General features: G+C 45.5%; 1 protein-coding gene across 3 annotated transcripts; it reads right to left on the bottom strand.

Moving 5' to 3' along the window:
* Positions 1 to 793: 793 nt before the first annotated feature.
* FIGLA (folliculogenesis specific bHLH transcription factor) lies at positions 794 to 16,120 on the bottom strand. 3 transcript variants are annotated; one of them, XM_007453400.1, is made up of 5 exons: positions 15,831 to 16,120; positions 13,027 to 13,179; positions 11,315 to 11,465; positions 1,496 to 1,527; positions 794 to 871 (listed from the first exon to the last, which is right to left on the bottom strand). In XM_007453400.1, exons 1-4 carry the CDS (start codon positions 16,029 to 16,031, stop codon positions 1,523 to 1,525), a joined length of 510 nt encoding a protein of 169 aa, XP_007453462.1. In that variant the 5' UTR covers positions 16,032 to 16,120; the 3' UTR covers positions 794 to 871; positions 1,496 to 1,522. The 3 variants fall into 3 exon arrangements, with proteins under 3 accessions (XP_007453462.1, XP_007453461.1, XP_007453463.1); XM_007453399.1 differs by lacking the exon at positions 1,496 to 1,527 and having other exon boundaries at positions 795 to 871; XM_007453401.1 differs by lacking the exon at positions 794 to 871 and having other exon boundaries at positions 1,492 to 1,527; positions 11,244 to 11,465.
* Positions 16,121 to 17,586: the final 1,466 nt, after the last annotated feature.

The raw sequence follows: 17,586 nt of genomic DNA, 5'->3' as shown, positions 1-17,586 counted from the left end.
AGATGAGACTTTGGACTTTAGAGTTGATGCTGGAATGAGGTAAGACTTTTGGGGCTGTTTGAATGGAATGAATGTATTTTGCATGTGATAAGGGCATGAATTTGTGGAGTAAGGGGTGGAATGCTATGGACTGAACTGTGTTCCCCCAAAATTCATGCACTGAAGCCCTCACTGTGACTGTATTCAATGACAGGGATTTTAGGTCATTAAGGTTAAATGAAGTCATAAGGGTGGGGCCTTAATCCAATAGGATTGGTGTTCTTATAAGAAGAGGAAGAGAGACTAGAGTTTGCTCCCTCTCTCCACCATGTGAGGACACAGAGAGAAGGCAGCTGTCGGCAAGCCAGGAAAAGCAAACTAAACCCTTCAGGCCTTGATCTTGGACTTCCCAGCTTCCAGAACTGTGAGAAGTTTCTGTTAAGCCACCGAGTCTGTGGTCTAGGTTATGGCAGCCTAAGTGGACTACACACTTTCTATGCCTCAGTTTCTCCATCTATAAAGCAAGGATCGTTGTGCCTATCTTGCAGGACTGTTATGAGAACAAATTAACATATGTAAAGTATGGAGAAGAGGCCCACTTATTAAGTGCTAGGTCTTTGTGAGCAGTCGTTATAACGCGATGACTGTCTCTGTGCTCAAGCTGCTTGAGCTTGCACGAAGGTGCCATATGGCCCTAGCTGGGTGCATGAAATTGAGAAAGTAGAGTCAAGTAAATTTGTGACAGGCAAGGCCATTTAAAGGGTAATTGTTAAACTTTGAATTATGACAATTTTTTTTTTTTAAAGAGACTCTAAAACTTTCAAGACTGCATTTATTTGTCTGTAGAAGATAGCCCTGGGCCAGCCTTTTCACTTTTCATACTTGAGGGAACCTGAAACAGAAGAGAGCCCATTGTAAATGGCTAACAGACAGTTTTAAAACAAACAAAAAATCAGTTAGTAATCAAAGATGTTTAAATTTAAAGATACCATTTTTTGCCCATTACAATTCTATCATTTTAATAGATCTCGTCGTTGGCAAGGATATGAAGGGCTTGGCACTCTTACATAGCTGGTAGTAGTATAAACTGGCACCAAGTGGGATTTCCCTGGCGGCACAGTGATTAAGAATCCGCCTGCCAACGCAGGGGACAACGGGTTCAAGCCTTGGTCCAGGAAGATCCCACATGCTGTGGAGCAACTAAGCCCGTGGGCCAAAACTACTGAGCCTGTGCTCTAGAGCCCGCAAGCCACAGCTACTGAGCCCACGTGCCACAACTACTGAGGCTGCACTCTAGAGCCTGTGAGCCACAACTACTGAAGCCCACACGCCTACAGCCCGTGCTCCGCCACAAGAGAAGCCACCGCAATGAGAATCCTACGCACCGCAACAAAGAGTAGCCCCTGCTTGCTGCAACTAGAGAAAGCCCGTGCGCAGCAACAAAGACCCAGTGCAGCCAAAAATAAATAAATTTATGTAAAAAAAAAATTGGCACCAAGTCACAGATTGTACCTACCTGTGACTCAATTCTACTTCTGGGAATCTATCCTAAAAACAAAATGAAATACACAAAAGAGCTAAACACATCAGGTTGAGAACAAAAAACTGAAAACAAATGTCCAACAATTAGAAAATTGTCCCATTTAATGAACCATTAAAACTTGTTATAAAGACTATATAATAACCTCTAAACATGCCAATGATAGAATAAGAAAACAACATACAATGTTATACACCTTACAATAATTTCTTAATTCAGTTGTAGGAAAAAATTTTGCCAGCATATTAGTAGATTTCCATCTGTGGCTTTTTTAAGATGGTAAGATCACCCTGGGCTTCTCAATTTTCTGAAATCTCATCTTAAATCCATGAGCTAAAAAAATAAAGTCACTCAAATCATCGTCAGGCACTTCAGAAATTGAAACCCGGACGTATATTAATATGAAATACTGCAATCAAATGCTTTAATTTAGCTTTAAAAAACATTTATTTACTTCCTAGTCCACTCATTTACATTTCAAGGTGAGCTTTGTTAGAATGAAAGACCATTAAAAGGTTTAACACTATTTCCCCACATCTCCCATGCCCAACCCTTTGTCCACGCACTGGATGTTGGGCCAGTTACTTAACTTCATTCCTTAGTTTCCTGACATGTAAAATGGACTTGATTGTTTGTAAGTCACAGGGCAGTTATGAAAATTAAATAGGTTATTACGTATAAACTGCCAGGAATAGTGCCTGGCACAAAATAAGTATCAATATCTATTTTTCCCACAATACATGTCATCAAACTTTCTTTTTTTGAGTTCAAATTTAGCTTTAGAAGCTTTATTTAAAATTTTTTAAACTTTTTACACAACCAGAATGTTCTAAACCTAGAAGACAATTCATGTATTGCTGCGTTTACCTAGAAGGTTAAAGGATAATTTCATCTTATCAGCCTATAGTCCAGTGTATTACGGATTGTTGTCTTAGTTTCTTTTTTTTTTTTTTTAAGTTAGCTGGGAAATTCCAGGATTGTAATATTTAAGTATCGGAATACAAAAACTTGAAGTTTATTGATGTTGTCTTATTCTCACAGTTCACTTAAAAATGTTGGCCTCATCTAAGTCAAGTGTTGAAGGTCCAAGAGGAAGGGCGTCTGAGGAATAGACACCCAGCCTGCAGTTCAGCAACTTTAATAAGGTGGGTGTACTCCTGCTGTTGGTTGTGTAGCTGGATAATCTGACATACTATCCAGTGTACCCTTCCCTCCACCCACTGAGTCAAGGCTGGGGGGTGGAGTGACGGGGAGGGAAGGGTTGGATAGATACCGACCAGAAGTCCTCAGAGTTCATTTCCAAGCTTAACAAGAGTCTGAAAAGGAAGACTCTCATTTGAAAGAGGCTGACTTTGTTGAAAGGGAGAGCTCTGGTGGGCAGAGCTCAGATGGCTGCTCATGGGGTGCTCACATGAGCAGGGAGGAGGCAAGATATGACAGCGGAAAGCCTACCACAACCGAGACGGAAAAGAGATTGAAAGAGCGGGAGGTGGTTACTCAGGGAAGATGGACCAATGTGCAGAAGCTGCCTGACCCCTGGGAAAGGTCCTGTACTGTGCCATCCTGGCCTTGACCGGGGGATGGGGGAGAGTTCCAAAGGTAACAGAACCCAAGAAAGGCAGAGTAGAATCTGAGGAAAGCAAGGATCAGTACCCACTTCTCAGGATATAGTCTCTCAGAGGAGCTGGTGAGCACTGGCTGAGGGACATCTTTAGGAACATGGGCTTGAGGGCAGCCGTACAGCCCATCTGGGGCGGGAAGGCTGGGGATACGAGAAGAGGCCTGGGTTCTGAATGGCGTGGCTTAGACAAGAGAAGCCACAGGGGGGCCATGGACACCCACAGCGGATGTCAGCTCAACCACACCCAAGATCAGGGGCCAGAGAACTAGCTGGGCCAGAGGTGGGGCAACACACGAGGCTCCCACCACAGCCTCTGGAGTGTACACACTCCTCACGGTACCAGAGGAGGGGCAGAGGGAGGAGGGAGATCACTTAGGAGGCAAAGGAGCCCCCACAGGGAATATTCTGAACGCTGAACTAACTCGGCTTTACTCAAAGGAGACAGGCCTTAACGGGGAAGAGTTCTCCCACCATCTGCGTCATAAGGGGTTCTCAAGAACAAGTGGAGAACAGTGTAGAAAGTGAAGAGGCATTTCCTCCCGTCTAAACTGTGCTCTCATTGTTAACACTGCTTCAGTGTGTGAAAGTCCAGCCAGGACCCAGAGATCAGAATCCAGCCTTGTGGCCACAGCCTCACTGCCTGCTGTCTGGAGGGAAAGCCATACAGATGATCTTACAGCAAATGGAGCTCATTCTGAGCAGGGCTTTGGCCACAAAGCCCCATGTGTCTGTCTCCTCTCCTGGGGACCTGGCCCAAATGGCATGATGCAGGGGGACTTTGCCCCTCAGTGCCTCTCACCTCAGAGCAACCCCAATGAGGCAGGTGCCCCAGGCCTGTCTTCTACACCAGAGGTACTGGAAGGACGACTCCTGGAGGGGAAAACCTTCCAAAAAGGAAGAGAGCGATCCAAAGAGGACCGGAAGAGTTCTGAAAAATAACTGAGTCGTATTTCTAATCCCTTTACCCTCCCACTAAAAGGTCTACCTTTAATACTGTGTCTTTGGCGTACATTTTATCCCTGATCTGCTCTGGATCGCCCCGGAATTAGAACAGGGGAGAAGGTGGCAGGTGGGAGGATACAATGACCTCCCTCAGGGGCGGGTTTATGTGGTCCGAGCATTTGGTGGTTTTCTGCTGACCCAAAGGAGCTGTCTGTCTCCAGGGAGGTCCCACAGCACATCAGAGAAGTCCTGCCTCTAAGGACCCTCTCAGAGAAGGGTGTTTGAGAGATCCTTCCATCCAATTCTTGCCATTCTCTTCCTTGTTCATGTGGGACCAATGAGATAGATCTTTCATAAAACTCATATAAATAATCCCTCCAAAAGTCCACAGGAATAGATGAGAACTAACTTCAATTTATTTAATCACCAGACCCATTATGTGTCAGACAAATGGAAATTACTGGCTTTCTCAAATGATGCTCAGCTCACTGACAGACCCAGGAGCACATACCACATAGAGATCTCCTCAAACACACCAAGCTTCACGTCACATACACTCACATGCATACACCCAGACAAAACCCACTTCCATGATTGATTCAATCTTTTGTCCCCATAGAAAAACCTGAGTTACGACAAAAGAAATCTCCCTCTCTTATTTTCACAAAGAAATAAGGATTTGTCTTCCCTGTAACATTTTCTTCTTACTTGATCAGATTGGGCCTTAAGGGTCTTCCTTGGGTGCTGGTTGGATCTCTTCCTAAGTAGCTGTAGCCTGGGGAACACTCCACCAGAGGTGGCATTACTCCAAAGTTAGATGGATCCTGTCCTGCATGCACCACATCTCACCTTAGCAAAGCTCCAGACAGAATGACCAGCATTCGTATCATCAGAGCACCAACCCCTAAACCCCCGAAGGTTAGAAAACAATAATGTCCCAGAGCCAAATGCAACCACTCGTGCAGCCTTTCCTCTGTGCCCAGTGCCCTTGGTCCAGTACTGCAAAATTAAATGCCTACACTGGAGATGCAGTAAGAGGGGGCGGGGACTGACAAACCAAAGAGCACCTACCCCATCAAAAGGGAAGTTCAATTTTTTAAAACACTCTGCTGGCTAAACTCATCAGAATATGCCCACTAGGCCACAGGTAAATCCTGGGGCAGATAAAAGTGCTTCCCAAGGAAAAGCCTAGACCTACCCCCTGTCCCAACACACACACACACCACACACACACACACACACACACACACACACTCTACTATAGTGGAATTTTTGCTATCACACGTAGCCACTACCTGGAGGAAACGTGAGATGGAAGACAGAACATAGATGCTTCAGGGCTTTCTCAGGATGCTAATAAATTCATCCCAACTAGCCAGACCATCTCATTTCAGAGCTTAAATTGCTATTAGAAGAAATATCCCCAGTGGTTAATTTCACACACAGATGACCACAGCCTGAAGAGGAGGGGTCGAGGAAATCTACCACCCACCAGGCTTCCTTCTCTCAGAAACTCTTTCCAAGGAACGCTCCTATGACAGGCCAAAATTTAGAAGTGTATAATGGCGGCACATCCAGGTCCCATAATAGGCACTTACGTTCGTGCATATAACGCTTTCCAGAGCTCCTCTGGCCCCAGCTCAACTGGCATCTCACTTCAACACTGAGGGTGGTCTGTGTCCAGGGACACAGTCTCTACAGGATGACAGGCAACTCAGCAAAATTCAGAGCCTTGCATGATGTGAAATGCCCAAGCCATAGCCACGGGTGACAAATAGAAGGAATAAACAATGGTGGGTTAGTGAACATCTTGCCACCCAGTAATGTCTAATCCCAAAAGAACAAAATCCTACACCTTGAAAGTCCAATTTTAAACAAACCTCCCTGGACCTTGACATTAATCCCTATCCCTAACGAGGCCAGATGCACGGCTGGCCCATGTCCTCTCCATCCACGCACACACTCATTTGCTGATTCGGTCCCCAAGTGAACCTGCTCTGGCCCGAGCAGTCCATCTCCCGTCCTGCCGTCAGCAGATTCTTATGTGCTTCACTGGGGATTTTGCCTCTCAGGAATGTTGTTGATATTACACAGCCTTTTCTGACCACACCCCCACGTCCCTCCAAATGCCCATCTCTACCAGCACCAGATTCCACTCCTCAGAGATCCTCTCCAAGAGCAGGAAGAAGGGTGCCATTCCTGCAAACTGAAGCTGGAGGGGACCTGCCTCCCAAATCCTGAGCCCCCCTGTATCTGAGCATTTCAGTCCAATGAGCCACATCGGCTGTCCCCAGGTCTCCAGTTAGGGTATCTGGGCAGATCCTGAAACCCTATGTAGTTGCCCTTCAAATAAATGGGAATGACCCCTTATGACGATTGTTTGGCAAACAGAGACCAGTCTGAGCTTTGTTTCCTTGGCCCCTTTACCTTGATCCATCCTAGAGAGGGTTATCATGGAGGGGCAGCCTGTCATGGGTGTTGTTATGGGCTGAACTGTGGTCCCCAAAATACAATGGAAGTATTTGGAGTTAGGACCCTTAAAGAGGTGATTAAGTTAAAATGAGTTCATTAGGGTGGGCCCTAATCCAATCTGACTGGTGTCCTTATAAGAGGAGGAAATTTGGACACATAGAGGAGAGACACCAGGGCAAGCACACACCCAGGAAAGGCCATCTGCAAGCCAAGGAGAGAGGCCTCAGAAGAAACCAAACTTGCCAACACCTTGATGTTAGACGTCCAGCCTCCAGACTGTGAGAAATAAATTTCTGCTGTTTAAGCCACTCAGTCTGTGTACTTTGTTACGGCAGCTCTAACAAACCAGCTACAGGTACTAAAGCCCAAGAGGGGTAAGGAGAACAGCCATGCAGGGAGGAGATGGTATGGAGATGGGAGGTGAGTTACCCACTGGATGTCCTTGAGGAAAGTGATTCCAAGGCTGGAAAAGTACAAGATGCTCGAGCTTGGACCATCTTCTGCCAGAAAGGAAGTGATCAAAGAATGATGGTGGCATTCAAGTGGAAAGGCAGCCCACTTACAAGGGTTGTCACTGGCCACAATGAGGACAGTTTGAGTAACAAAATAAGTCATGATATAATATGATGATGTAATAATCCACTGAATGGAAAACCACAAGTCTATAGTATTAAAAAATTAATATAGAAACAACCAAAATGTTCTACAATAATAATTAAACTGTGGCACATCCATCCCATGAACTAATACTCACCAATAAAAAGGCAGAACAGACTACTGATACAATAACTTGGATGATTTAAAGCACATTGTGAAAAATAAATAAATAAAGCGCACTGTGCTGAGTTTAAAAAGGCCAGTCTCTAAAGATTATGCACTGTATGATTCCACTTATACAAAATTCTCAAAATGATAAATTAGAGAGATGGAGACCAGATTAGTGGTTGCAGGGGTTAGAGAGAGTGCAGGAGTAGGGGCAGTGGGTGGGTGTGACTATAAAGGGTAGCATGTGGGACAGCTTTATGGTGATGGTTCCATAAAACTACACATGCGATAAAATGACATGGAGGGCTTCCCTGGTGGTGCAGTCGTTGAGAGTCCGCCTGCCGATGCAGGGGACGCGGGTTCGTGCCCCGGTCCGGGAAGATCCATGTGCCGCGGAGTGGCTGGGCCCGTGAGCCATGGCCGCTGAGCCTGCGCGTCCGGAGCCTGTGCTCCGCAACGGGAGAGGCCACAACAGTGAGAGGCCCGCGTACACAAAAAAATAAAATAAAATAAAAATGACATGGAACTATACACACATAATACCAATATCGACTTTCTGGTTTTGATATTGTACTATAGTTACATAAGACGCAGCCACGGGGGGAAACTGAGTTAAAGGCAATATGGGACTTCTCTGTCACAAAATAAAAAGTTTAATAGAATGTTTGATGGGGCTTCCCTGGTGGTCCAGTGGCTAAGACTCTGCACTCCCAATGCAGGGGACCTGGGTTCAATCCCTGTTCAGGGAACTAGATCCCACATGGCCCAACTAAAAGATCCCCCATGCCACAACTAAGACCAGGCCCAGCCAAATAAATAAATATTAAAAAAATAAAACAATAGATATCACTTTAAGAAAAAAAATAGAATGTCTGATGAATGATGAGATATCTAGATAATTTCAAAGCACCTTCGCACAAAATACAGATTAATTACAAAAGAAAAGGGCTAACTTTAAAGTGGAAAGGCCTGGAAGTCACTACGTTAAGCACATGATCAAAGTGAATATCCTTAGTAATGGGACAAATCAAAATCTGCTCCCCTTTGATAGGGTGCAATGAGTAGAAAACCACATCACTTCCATATTGCTGCCAAAGATGCATATCTGAATCTAATCAGGAGGAAACAGACAAGCCTGAATCAAGAAACATTCTACAAAACAACTGGCCTATAATCTTCAGATGTGTCCAGGTCATAAAAGTTACCTAAAGACCAAGGAATTTTTCCAGGTAAAAGGAGGCAAAAGGGAAGGGACAACTAAACGCAATGCATGATTCTTAGCTGGGTCCTTTTGCTAGAAAGGACATTTCAAGACTGTTGGTGATACTTGAATGGAGCCTGAGGATTACATGACTGTAATGCCACATAATCTCCTGATTTAACGGCTGCACTGTGGTCATACAGGTGAACGTCCCCATTTCCCATTTGATGGAAATGCACGCTGACGTCATTAGGGGCGATGGCCATCAGGTTGGCAAATTACTCTCAAATGGATCAGGGGAAAAGTTCTTTGTACTATACTTGCAACTTTTCTTAAGTTGATTTTTTTCAGAATAAATGTTTTTAATTTTTTAAATGAATGATCTGAATGTCAAAGAATGAGAAACCCCTGACAAAACTGATGAAATCCTAAAATCCTTCTGCAAAAACTGGCACTCTTTACATTCAGATCTTGGAAGTCACACTTGACAGAAGTTATACACATACATAAAAAATCTCAAATATGTGATTCTCTGTTCATTCTAAGAATTAGCACACTCTTCCAATTAACACCTTAGACGTGGTTAGCTAAAAGACTAAAAATTGAGTGTTGTGTTGCCTTTTTAAAAAATTTCCAGCCAGAACTTTCCTGTTTCCTACTAGAAAATAAGAGTCCCCACTTTAACTCAATTTACCATAAGTTGGTAAATTCAATGATCAATTATCCTTGGAAAAGCAGGACTTCCGTTGTACATCCTTGATGCTGGCACAGGCCTTCTCTGTACCAGGCCCAAGGGGACTGGCTGGAAGGACTAGCCAGGCACCTCACTGTGAGAATGACATGGTGATGCCTACCTGATAGGGACCAGTGAGGATTAAATGCAAGCAAGATTCTTGCCTTAATATCGAACACACTAAAACCACATTTGGGGAAGCATTACCATTACTAACTTAAGACAGTCAGGTTCAAGGTTCAGTCCACTCTTTTCCTTTTCAGTTTCGCTCTTTGTTATCAGTCATTCCCTTTCAGCTCATGTAACAGAATAGGAATTCTGTATCCTAAGAGTTGACTGGAGAGGGAAGTTTTAAATCTCAAGTGGCCAGAACTGGAAAATCTAGACTGAGCATGTGCACAAGTGGGATCCTTAGAAAACAGTAATCAAATCAGAAACGAGGCCAGCCAGTCAGCAGAGAGCCTGTAAGATCTCAAACCACAGCAGAGCATTGGTAAGAGCCAAGTGAGAAAACCCAGACCACTTGGTGCAAACAGAATGACAATACCTGGGGCCCACTGTTGACTGCTCACCAATCAATACTGACTGCTTCAGAAAGAGAAAAACAGGTACCATATGCTAACACATATATATGGGGTCTAAAAAAATATATATATGGTCATGAAGAACCTAGGGGCAGGACGGGAATAAAGACGCAGACCTACTAGAGAATGGACTTGAGGACATGGGGAAGGGGAAGGGTAAGCTGGGATGAAGTGAGAGAGTGGCATGGACATATATACACTACCAAATGTAAAACTGATAGCTAGTGGGAAGCAGCCACATAGCACAGGGAGATCAGCTCGGTGCTTTGTGACCACCTAGAGGAGTGGGCTAGGGAGGGTGGGAGACACAAGAGGGAAGAGATATGGGGATATATGTAGAGCTGGTTCACTTTGCTATAAAGCAGAAACTAACACACAATTGTAAAGCAATTATACTCCAATAAAGATGTTAAAAAATAAATACTGATTGCTCATGGCGTAGCAAGCAGACTTAATAAAGTCCAAGTGAACACTGACATGCCAGGTACTATGCTAGACACTCTGCTGACATGATGTCATTTGAAACTCAGTTAACTTATGTAGGTACAATTATCATTCCCATTCTACAGATGGGGAAACTGACGGTTGGAAAATTTTAGTAGCTCACTCAAGGTCACACCGCAAACAAGTGGTAAAACCAGGGTTTGAACGTCAGCATTCTGTCTCCAGAGCCTGCACTCAACTGCTCTTCTAAACCACCTCCCACCACCACCCATCATTTGTTACTCCACGGCCCCCACTGTTCCTTATACCACGCTAAGCAACTTGCTTAGTTCCAGACTCCTGCAAGCCTTTCTTGTTTCAGTAGCAATCGTGTTGGAGGATGGAACAAGGGGTCTTGTTTGTGTAACACTGAGACACAGCAAGAGCAAAACGTCCACTTTCTAGACTTGGAGAAGCAGGCTGCTCCATGCAATGGCTTCCTTAGTTTGGCAAGGTAATAAGTGATAATGTTACAATAAACTCCTTTGTTATTACTTAGAAAACTCTGTCTTCCAACAAGGCCAACTTGAAAACAAATGCGCGTGTGTGAGTGCGCATGTGTGTGAGTGAGCGTGTGTGTACATGGGACCACCATGCAGCTTTATGGAGGGCAAGCTACTTATTTCTTTTTCTGGAGACCTCAGAATCCGGAAAACCTTTTGATGTATTAATGAGGGTCATAAAAAATTAGGCTTAGGTCCCTATTGGGTGATTTTGGAGGAGTTGCCTTCCCCTTGAGCAGCTTTCCAATTAACTTGGGAACATAATAACAGACCTTTCAAACTAGCAAACTCACCTCCCCACCTAGGTGCTTTCACACAATGATCTTGTTTCAATCATGTTTTAACATGGAAAATACCTCATGCCCAAGGGATGCATTATGAGTTTTTGGACATCAACATGACTAAGAAGAAACAATTCACCAGACTCCTGGCTGGATAGATAACTCCCATTGTAGACATCGCCCCCTGGCGACAAGTGTGTGCCGACTCACCATTGCCGCCATCTGCCCAGGACCCTTCCTCCTCATTCTTCAAGCCCACAGCACAACCGGCGTGTGGTATATTTCCCGATAGCTCTCTAGCCAAGGACATATGTGGTTCAGAAGTATTGTTGCTACAGTTCTGATGATCTGGGTCTTGTTTCTAGAAACCATATTTAGTTGTCAAACAGTATGACAGATTTTAAAGATTTAGATCAATATATTTCAAAGTTCTAATGTACGAAATTGTATTTAGGTAATGAGGGCAATGCTTAAGTTACTATGGAAAGAAAATCATTGCTCAACAGACTGTATTTTGTTCTACTATAACCTTAAAATGTTGTGTGATTGGCAACTGCATTAAAAAGACTATAGCATGGGACAGATTCTATATTTTATAATGAATGCAGCACAAAACAAAGCACTTCTGTTAGACAATTCACATGCAAGGAAAAACTAAGGCAGTCACCTGCACCTGTCCAGGTATTATGACCATGCCACAACCCAGCCATCCAGTTTGGCCAGTAGGACAATCCATTCCCACCACTGCAAAATGTATCCTCCCAGTAGTCACGTAAGTAGGACTAGCAGACAAGAGGAAGAAACTAAAAAGTACCATTATACACTTGGCTATTTCTGCCCTAAGTTCCTAGAATGAATACGTTTCTCTTCTCTCTACTATCTGTCCTCTTTTGTCCCTAAACAGGATCACATAGCTAATTAGAAAAGGCCTTCATGGATCTAACAACTGTTGTTCTTCCATCCTTTTGATTCTTCTTTCCAGGCTCAGACTTCCAAATTGAATGAACTTGAAGTCTGCCACTTCCCTCTGCTTGGATTTCAGATATTTACCAACCACATACCCTCAGCACACAGCAAGGTGACTTCCAGCCACTCCTGGCCCCCCTGCAGCTTCTCAAATGACTTCCCATGCTCAGATTCCCAAGATGCCCCCTCCCTGATTGTAGGACCCCATCTTGCTTCTCCACCTGCCCCTCTCTGATGGCTCCTCCTTTAGCGCTCATTTCTAAGGCCTTTTCTCTCTTCATAGTTTTACCTCCTCTGACGACTAACCCATTTTCAAGCCTTATACATTTGCCTCTCCATAGAATGAGCCCGTGAAACCAGCCCACACCTTCCACTGCCTAATGGACACCCCTGAGCTACATGCCCCAATAATGGTGGTGACATTATGGTGCCTCACAGTTTACAAAGCAGGTTCACTTGTGTCGTCCCACTGGATGGTCACAAAACCCCATGAGATCAGCATCACCAGGAAATCAATGAGCTCTCCGGCAGGGTTGCCCCTCAGGGAGGGCCTCTCCCCAGGGACATGGCTCTTCCTTTCTGTGTCCTGCCTGAGGTGCGGCCTGCTGAAGGAAAGCACTGCCGTAGACAGGGTTTAAGGAAACTCCTCTCATGCCCCTGCTGTCAAAGTCCCAGTAAAGGCTCAGCACTTCGGAGCTAGATGCCCTGGACAGCAACAGGAGGTAGGGATACAGATGGTCAGGAACTTGGCTTAGACCTGGATTCAGACTCCAGTTCTGACATTTCTTAGCTGTGTGGACTTTACCTGTATTTTGGCATCTTCTTCGGTAAAACCAGGATCATAAATAGGTCAAAGGACTGTATAAACTAACTAGAACGGACACATCAATTGCCTGGCACCTAGAAAGGGCTCAACAAACGGTGGGTATCGTTGTTCTAACTTCTTAAACCTTTACCTCAGAGTCTTTGGCTCCTTCCAAAACATCACTGAGAACTTGTATGTATTCAGTTGCACCTTTGAGGATATCAACTTTGCTAGGCTTCCTGCTTTGGGGAAGAAATGGCACCAGTGCCTTCAGTTTGGCAAAACCACGGTTGAGATTTTTTATCTGGAAAGCAAAAAGGCACAGTGACACACAGGAAGCTAACTTGTAAGGCATCTCCCCAAACCACGCAAGGCGGTTGTGAGGGCTCGTTTCCACAGCTCCCTTGTCTGGGCGGGGAATCTAGGCAGGCACATGCCGAAGAGCCACTGGCAGTACACTTCCTGGCAAGGGGAGAGGGAGGGGCATGAACCTGGCAGCAGGGATGGATGGACTGGGAGGCGTGTCTAGGTCCACACAGACCTCCTTCTCTTCCTCTGAGAGCATCCCCACTGCAAGGTAGAGGCGGGCTGGCTAGTGGTTAAAAGCTCTGAGTCAGTACATCAGGATTTAAAACCCAACTCTACTATTTAGCTTTACAAAACTCTGTAGGATAGTTCATATCGCCAAGCCTTGGTCTGTTTACCTGCAAAGTGGAAAATACTCCCCTTGTCGTGGTGTGGCTTTTTTTTGTGGTGATTAAGTGACATAATTACACACCAAACACTTCCTCCTGGCACACAGAAAGTCTTCAATAAGTTGTACTAACGATAATGAATAAACTCTACAAACACTCGTCTATTCAGGTCTGTGCGAGCAACTCTTCAACCTCTTTCCCAGCGGAGTTGATGATATAGAGTCCAGAGAGTCCGCCCGTTGGCAAGACTAGAAAAGTAGAATGAAGAGCCTTTTTTCCTTCATCTCCAGGGTCTAATTCCTTGGCTCTGAAGGTCTAGAATTCTGATGATCAACGCCCCGCCCCCCCGCCGCCCCGAGGACACAGGCCCTCGAAGAACCGGTTCCCACTACATCATGAAGCCAATATACTCACTCACTTATATTGAGAGCTCCCTCCTACCCCACATCAAAGTGGGCAAAGGACATAGTCAGCCCATTCACAGCAGAATACAGTGAATGTATTTCATAAGTTTATTGGTCATAATGTATTTCATAAGTTTATTGGTCATAAGTTTCAATAAACTTATGAAAATATTAAACTTTAATCATCAAAGAACTACAAATTAAAACAGAAATTAGATACCATTTTTCATGTACCAAGGTGGTAACATTTTTGTTTTGATTATCATACCCAGCATTGGGGATGGAAAAAGGGAACAGTCCTATAGCCTGCAAAAGGGGATAAAAATTAATAAACTTTTCTAGAAAGCAATTGGACAACTTGTATCAAAAGTCACAAGACTGTTTATATCCCAGTAATTCCACTTCTACTGTTTTGCTCTAAAGCAGTTATCAGACATGGGCATAGATCTATGTACCAGTAAAAAGCTGCAAAAAAGCATACATGCCCAACACTAGGAGACTGAATAAGTAACAGTCCATTTATATGTTGGACTATGCATTCAAAAGCTGCTCTGCTTAGAATATGAGGAAATGCTTTTGATAACGTTAAGTGAAAAAAATACAAAGATCTGTACTAAATCATCGCAATTTTGTAAGATTATGAATACGCACAAATATAAGCAGAAAAAAGACTAGGAGGATATACACAAGAATGATAGTTCATGGTAGTTATATCTGCATTGTGGGTGTTTCCGTTCCCTATTTAGTCATTTCTCTGTCTTCCAGGTGTACTAATTTCATCCTTATACAGACTAAGGTCATTGGTTTTAAAATAGTGGGTAACACCAGGACCCTTTCTTCTCTGCAGAAAGCAATTCCTTCCTGGTGGGGAAAGCCCAACTTAAAATGCAAACTATGGGATCCGAATCTCGTTTGAGAGCCACATCAACACATCAGATCACAGGGTTATCATAAGGGCTCCCAACTTTCCCTTAAGCCTTCTACACCTGCTTGGTCCTTTCTCCTCACACCCGTACCCAAACAAAGCTCCGAGTTGATTGGCTGGGGCTACGTTTCTAAAGGGCCAAGGAGTGTGCAGGAACAGCCCCCAGCAGAACTTCCTCCTCAAGTTCCAGGCCGGAATGTGCGCACATCCCCTTCCAGCGCTCGCCCTTCCCTCTCTCGGTAGCCTCTGCAGCAGCCCAACCCAAAGACTGCAAAGGGCGGAAAGGAGACGGAATCTCACAATTTGGGGGCCCGAGTGTAGTTAGGAATACTAAAAGCTACCAGTAGATGGCGCTCCGACTCCGCCCGAGGGACCATCCCCACGGGTGATTAACCGCGTAACCGCCAGAGCGGGAAAGATCCACTTTCTGTCCCCCGCCAGGGGGTTGAGTGGGAGTCTGGGTGCACACCCAGGCTTTGTTTAAATTCTTTGTTTAAAGTAAGGAAAAGAGTAACTTCCATTAGGCCCCCTGTGCCTCGCCCTATTTGTGCTTGGAGGCAGAGCGCTGGGAAAAGGGGACCCCAAGCACCCACCCAGCGCAGGAGGTAGTGAGACGTAAGCGCACTGCCGCCTCTGAGGGTTCAAAGCGGCTGCCAGGGGGAGACGTTTCTGAAGTGGTCAGGGGACCCCTCGGCCTTCCCCAGACCCGCTTCCTGCACCGGTCCAGGTGGGTCGCAGGTGAGGCGCCATCCCGGCGCGGGTGGAGGCGAACACGAGCGGCCCTCGGGAGGTCGAAGTCGCCCCGGGCCCCCGGGCGGGGAGTGGGTGCCCCGAGCCCCCGGAGGTGTCCGAAATGGGTGGCGGGTCTGGGGGGAGCCGGGAGGAAGGCGGCCGGGTCTCGGGACAGGGACCTCGTGGGGCCGGCGCTCACCCGCTCGCGCTCCTTGGCGTTGGCCACGCGCCGCCGCTCCAGCACCAACTGCAGGTCCTCCGTGGACGAGTAGCCGCCCGACGGCAGCCGCTTGAGCCGGCAGACGGCGGCCAACTGGGGCAACGGCCCGAACTGCTCCCGCAGCACGTCGTCCAGCACCTCGGCCGGTGGGGCCTTCAGGAGCGCCGGCGCGGCGTCCATGGCGGCGCGCGGGGGCGGTAGGCCGGGCCTTCCCGCGCGGGCACCTGGGGCCACGCGGGGTCGGGGGCGGCGGCGGCCCGGCCACCTGCCCCCATTCCCCTGCGCGCCTGCGTACCTGCCCCGCCCTCTCTGGGGAAACCGCTCCAGGACGCTCAACAAGCCCCACAGGTGATTTCCGTGAAGCCTGGATTACAGCGCTGGCTCACAAATCGGCTGCACACTGGAGTCACCTGGGGAGTTTTAAAAAAATCCACCTGCTCGGGTACCAGTCCCCCACATTCTGACTCAACCAATCTGAGTTGGGACCTGAGCGTCTGGACATGTGTACACACGTGTAGGCAAATATACATACGAACATATATACGTTTACCAGAAAAAAATTGATGGATAGGGGCTTCCCTGGTGGCGCAGTGGTTGAGAGTCCGCCTGCCGTAGGATAGTTCATATCGCCAAGCCTTGGTCTGTTTACCTGCAAAGTGGAAAATACTCCCCTTGTCGTGGTGTGGCTTTTTTTTGTGGTGATTAAGTGACATAATTACACACCAAACACTTCCTCCTGGCACACAGAAAGTCTTCAATAAGTTGTACTAACGATAATGAATAAACTCTACAAACACTCGTCTATTCAGGTCTGTGCGAGCAACTCTTCAACCTCTTTCCCAGCGGAGTTGATGATATAGAGTCCAGAGAGTCCGCCCGTTGGCAAGACTAGAAAAGTAGAATGAAGAGCCTTTTTTCCTTCATCTCCAGGGTCTAATTCCTTGGCTCTGAAGGTCTAGAATTCTGATGATCAACGCCCCGCCCCCCCGCCGCCCCGAGGACACAGGCCCTCGAAGAACCGGTTCCCACTACATCATGAAGCCAATATACTCACTCACTTATATTGAGAGCTCCCTCCTACCCCACATCAAAGTGGGCAAAGGACATAGTCAGCCCATTCACAGCAGAATACAGTGAATGTATTTCATAAGTTTATTGGTCATAATGTATTTCATAAGTTTATTGGTCATAATGTATTTCATAAGTTTATTGGTCATAATGTATTTCATAAGTTTATTGGTCATAAGTTTCAATAAACTTATGAAAATATTAAACTTTAATCATCAAAGAACTACAAATTAAAACAGAAATTAGATACCATTTTTCATGTACCAAGGTGGTAACATTTTTGTTTTGATTATCATACCCAGCATTGGGGATGGAAAAAGGGAACAGTCCTATAGCCTGCAAAAGGGGATAAAAATTAATAAACTTTTCTAGAAAGCAATTGGACAACTTGTATCAAAAGTCACAAGACTGTTTATATCCCAGTAATTCCACTTCTACTGTTTTGCTCTAAAGCAGTTATCAGACATGGGCATAGATCTATGTACCAGTAAAAAGCTGCAAAAAAGCATACATGCCCAACACTAGGAGACTGAATAAGTAACAGTCCATTTATATGTTGGACTATGCATTCAAAAGCTGCTCTGCTTAGAATATGAGGAAATGCTTTTGATAACGTTAAGTGAAAAAAATACAAAGATCTGTACTAAATCATCGCAATTTTGTAAGA

This window comes from Lipotes vexillifer, unplaced genomic scaffold (assembly GCF_000442215.2).
Source record: "Lipotes vexillifer unplaced genomic scaffold, Lipotes_vexillifer_v1.1 scaffold253, whole genome shotgun sequence".
In the NCBI taxonomy this organism is placed as follows: domain Eukaryota; kingdom Metazoa; phylum Chordata; class Mammalia; order Artiodactyla; family Lipotidae; genus Lipotes; species Lipotes vexillifer.
This window is presented reverse-complemented; position numbering and strand designations above follow the sequence as displayed.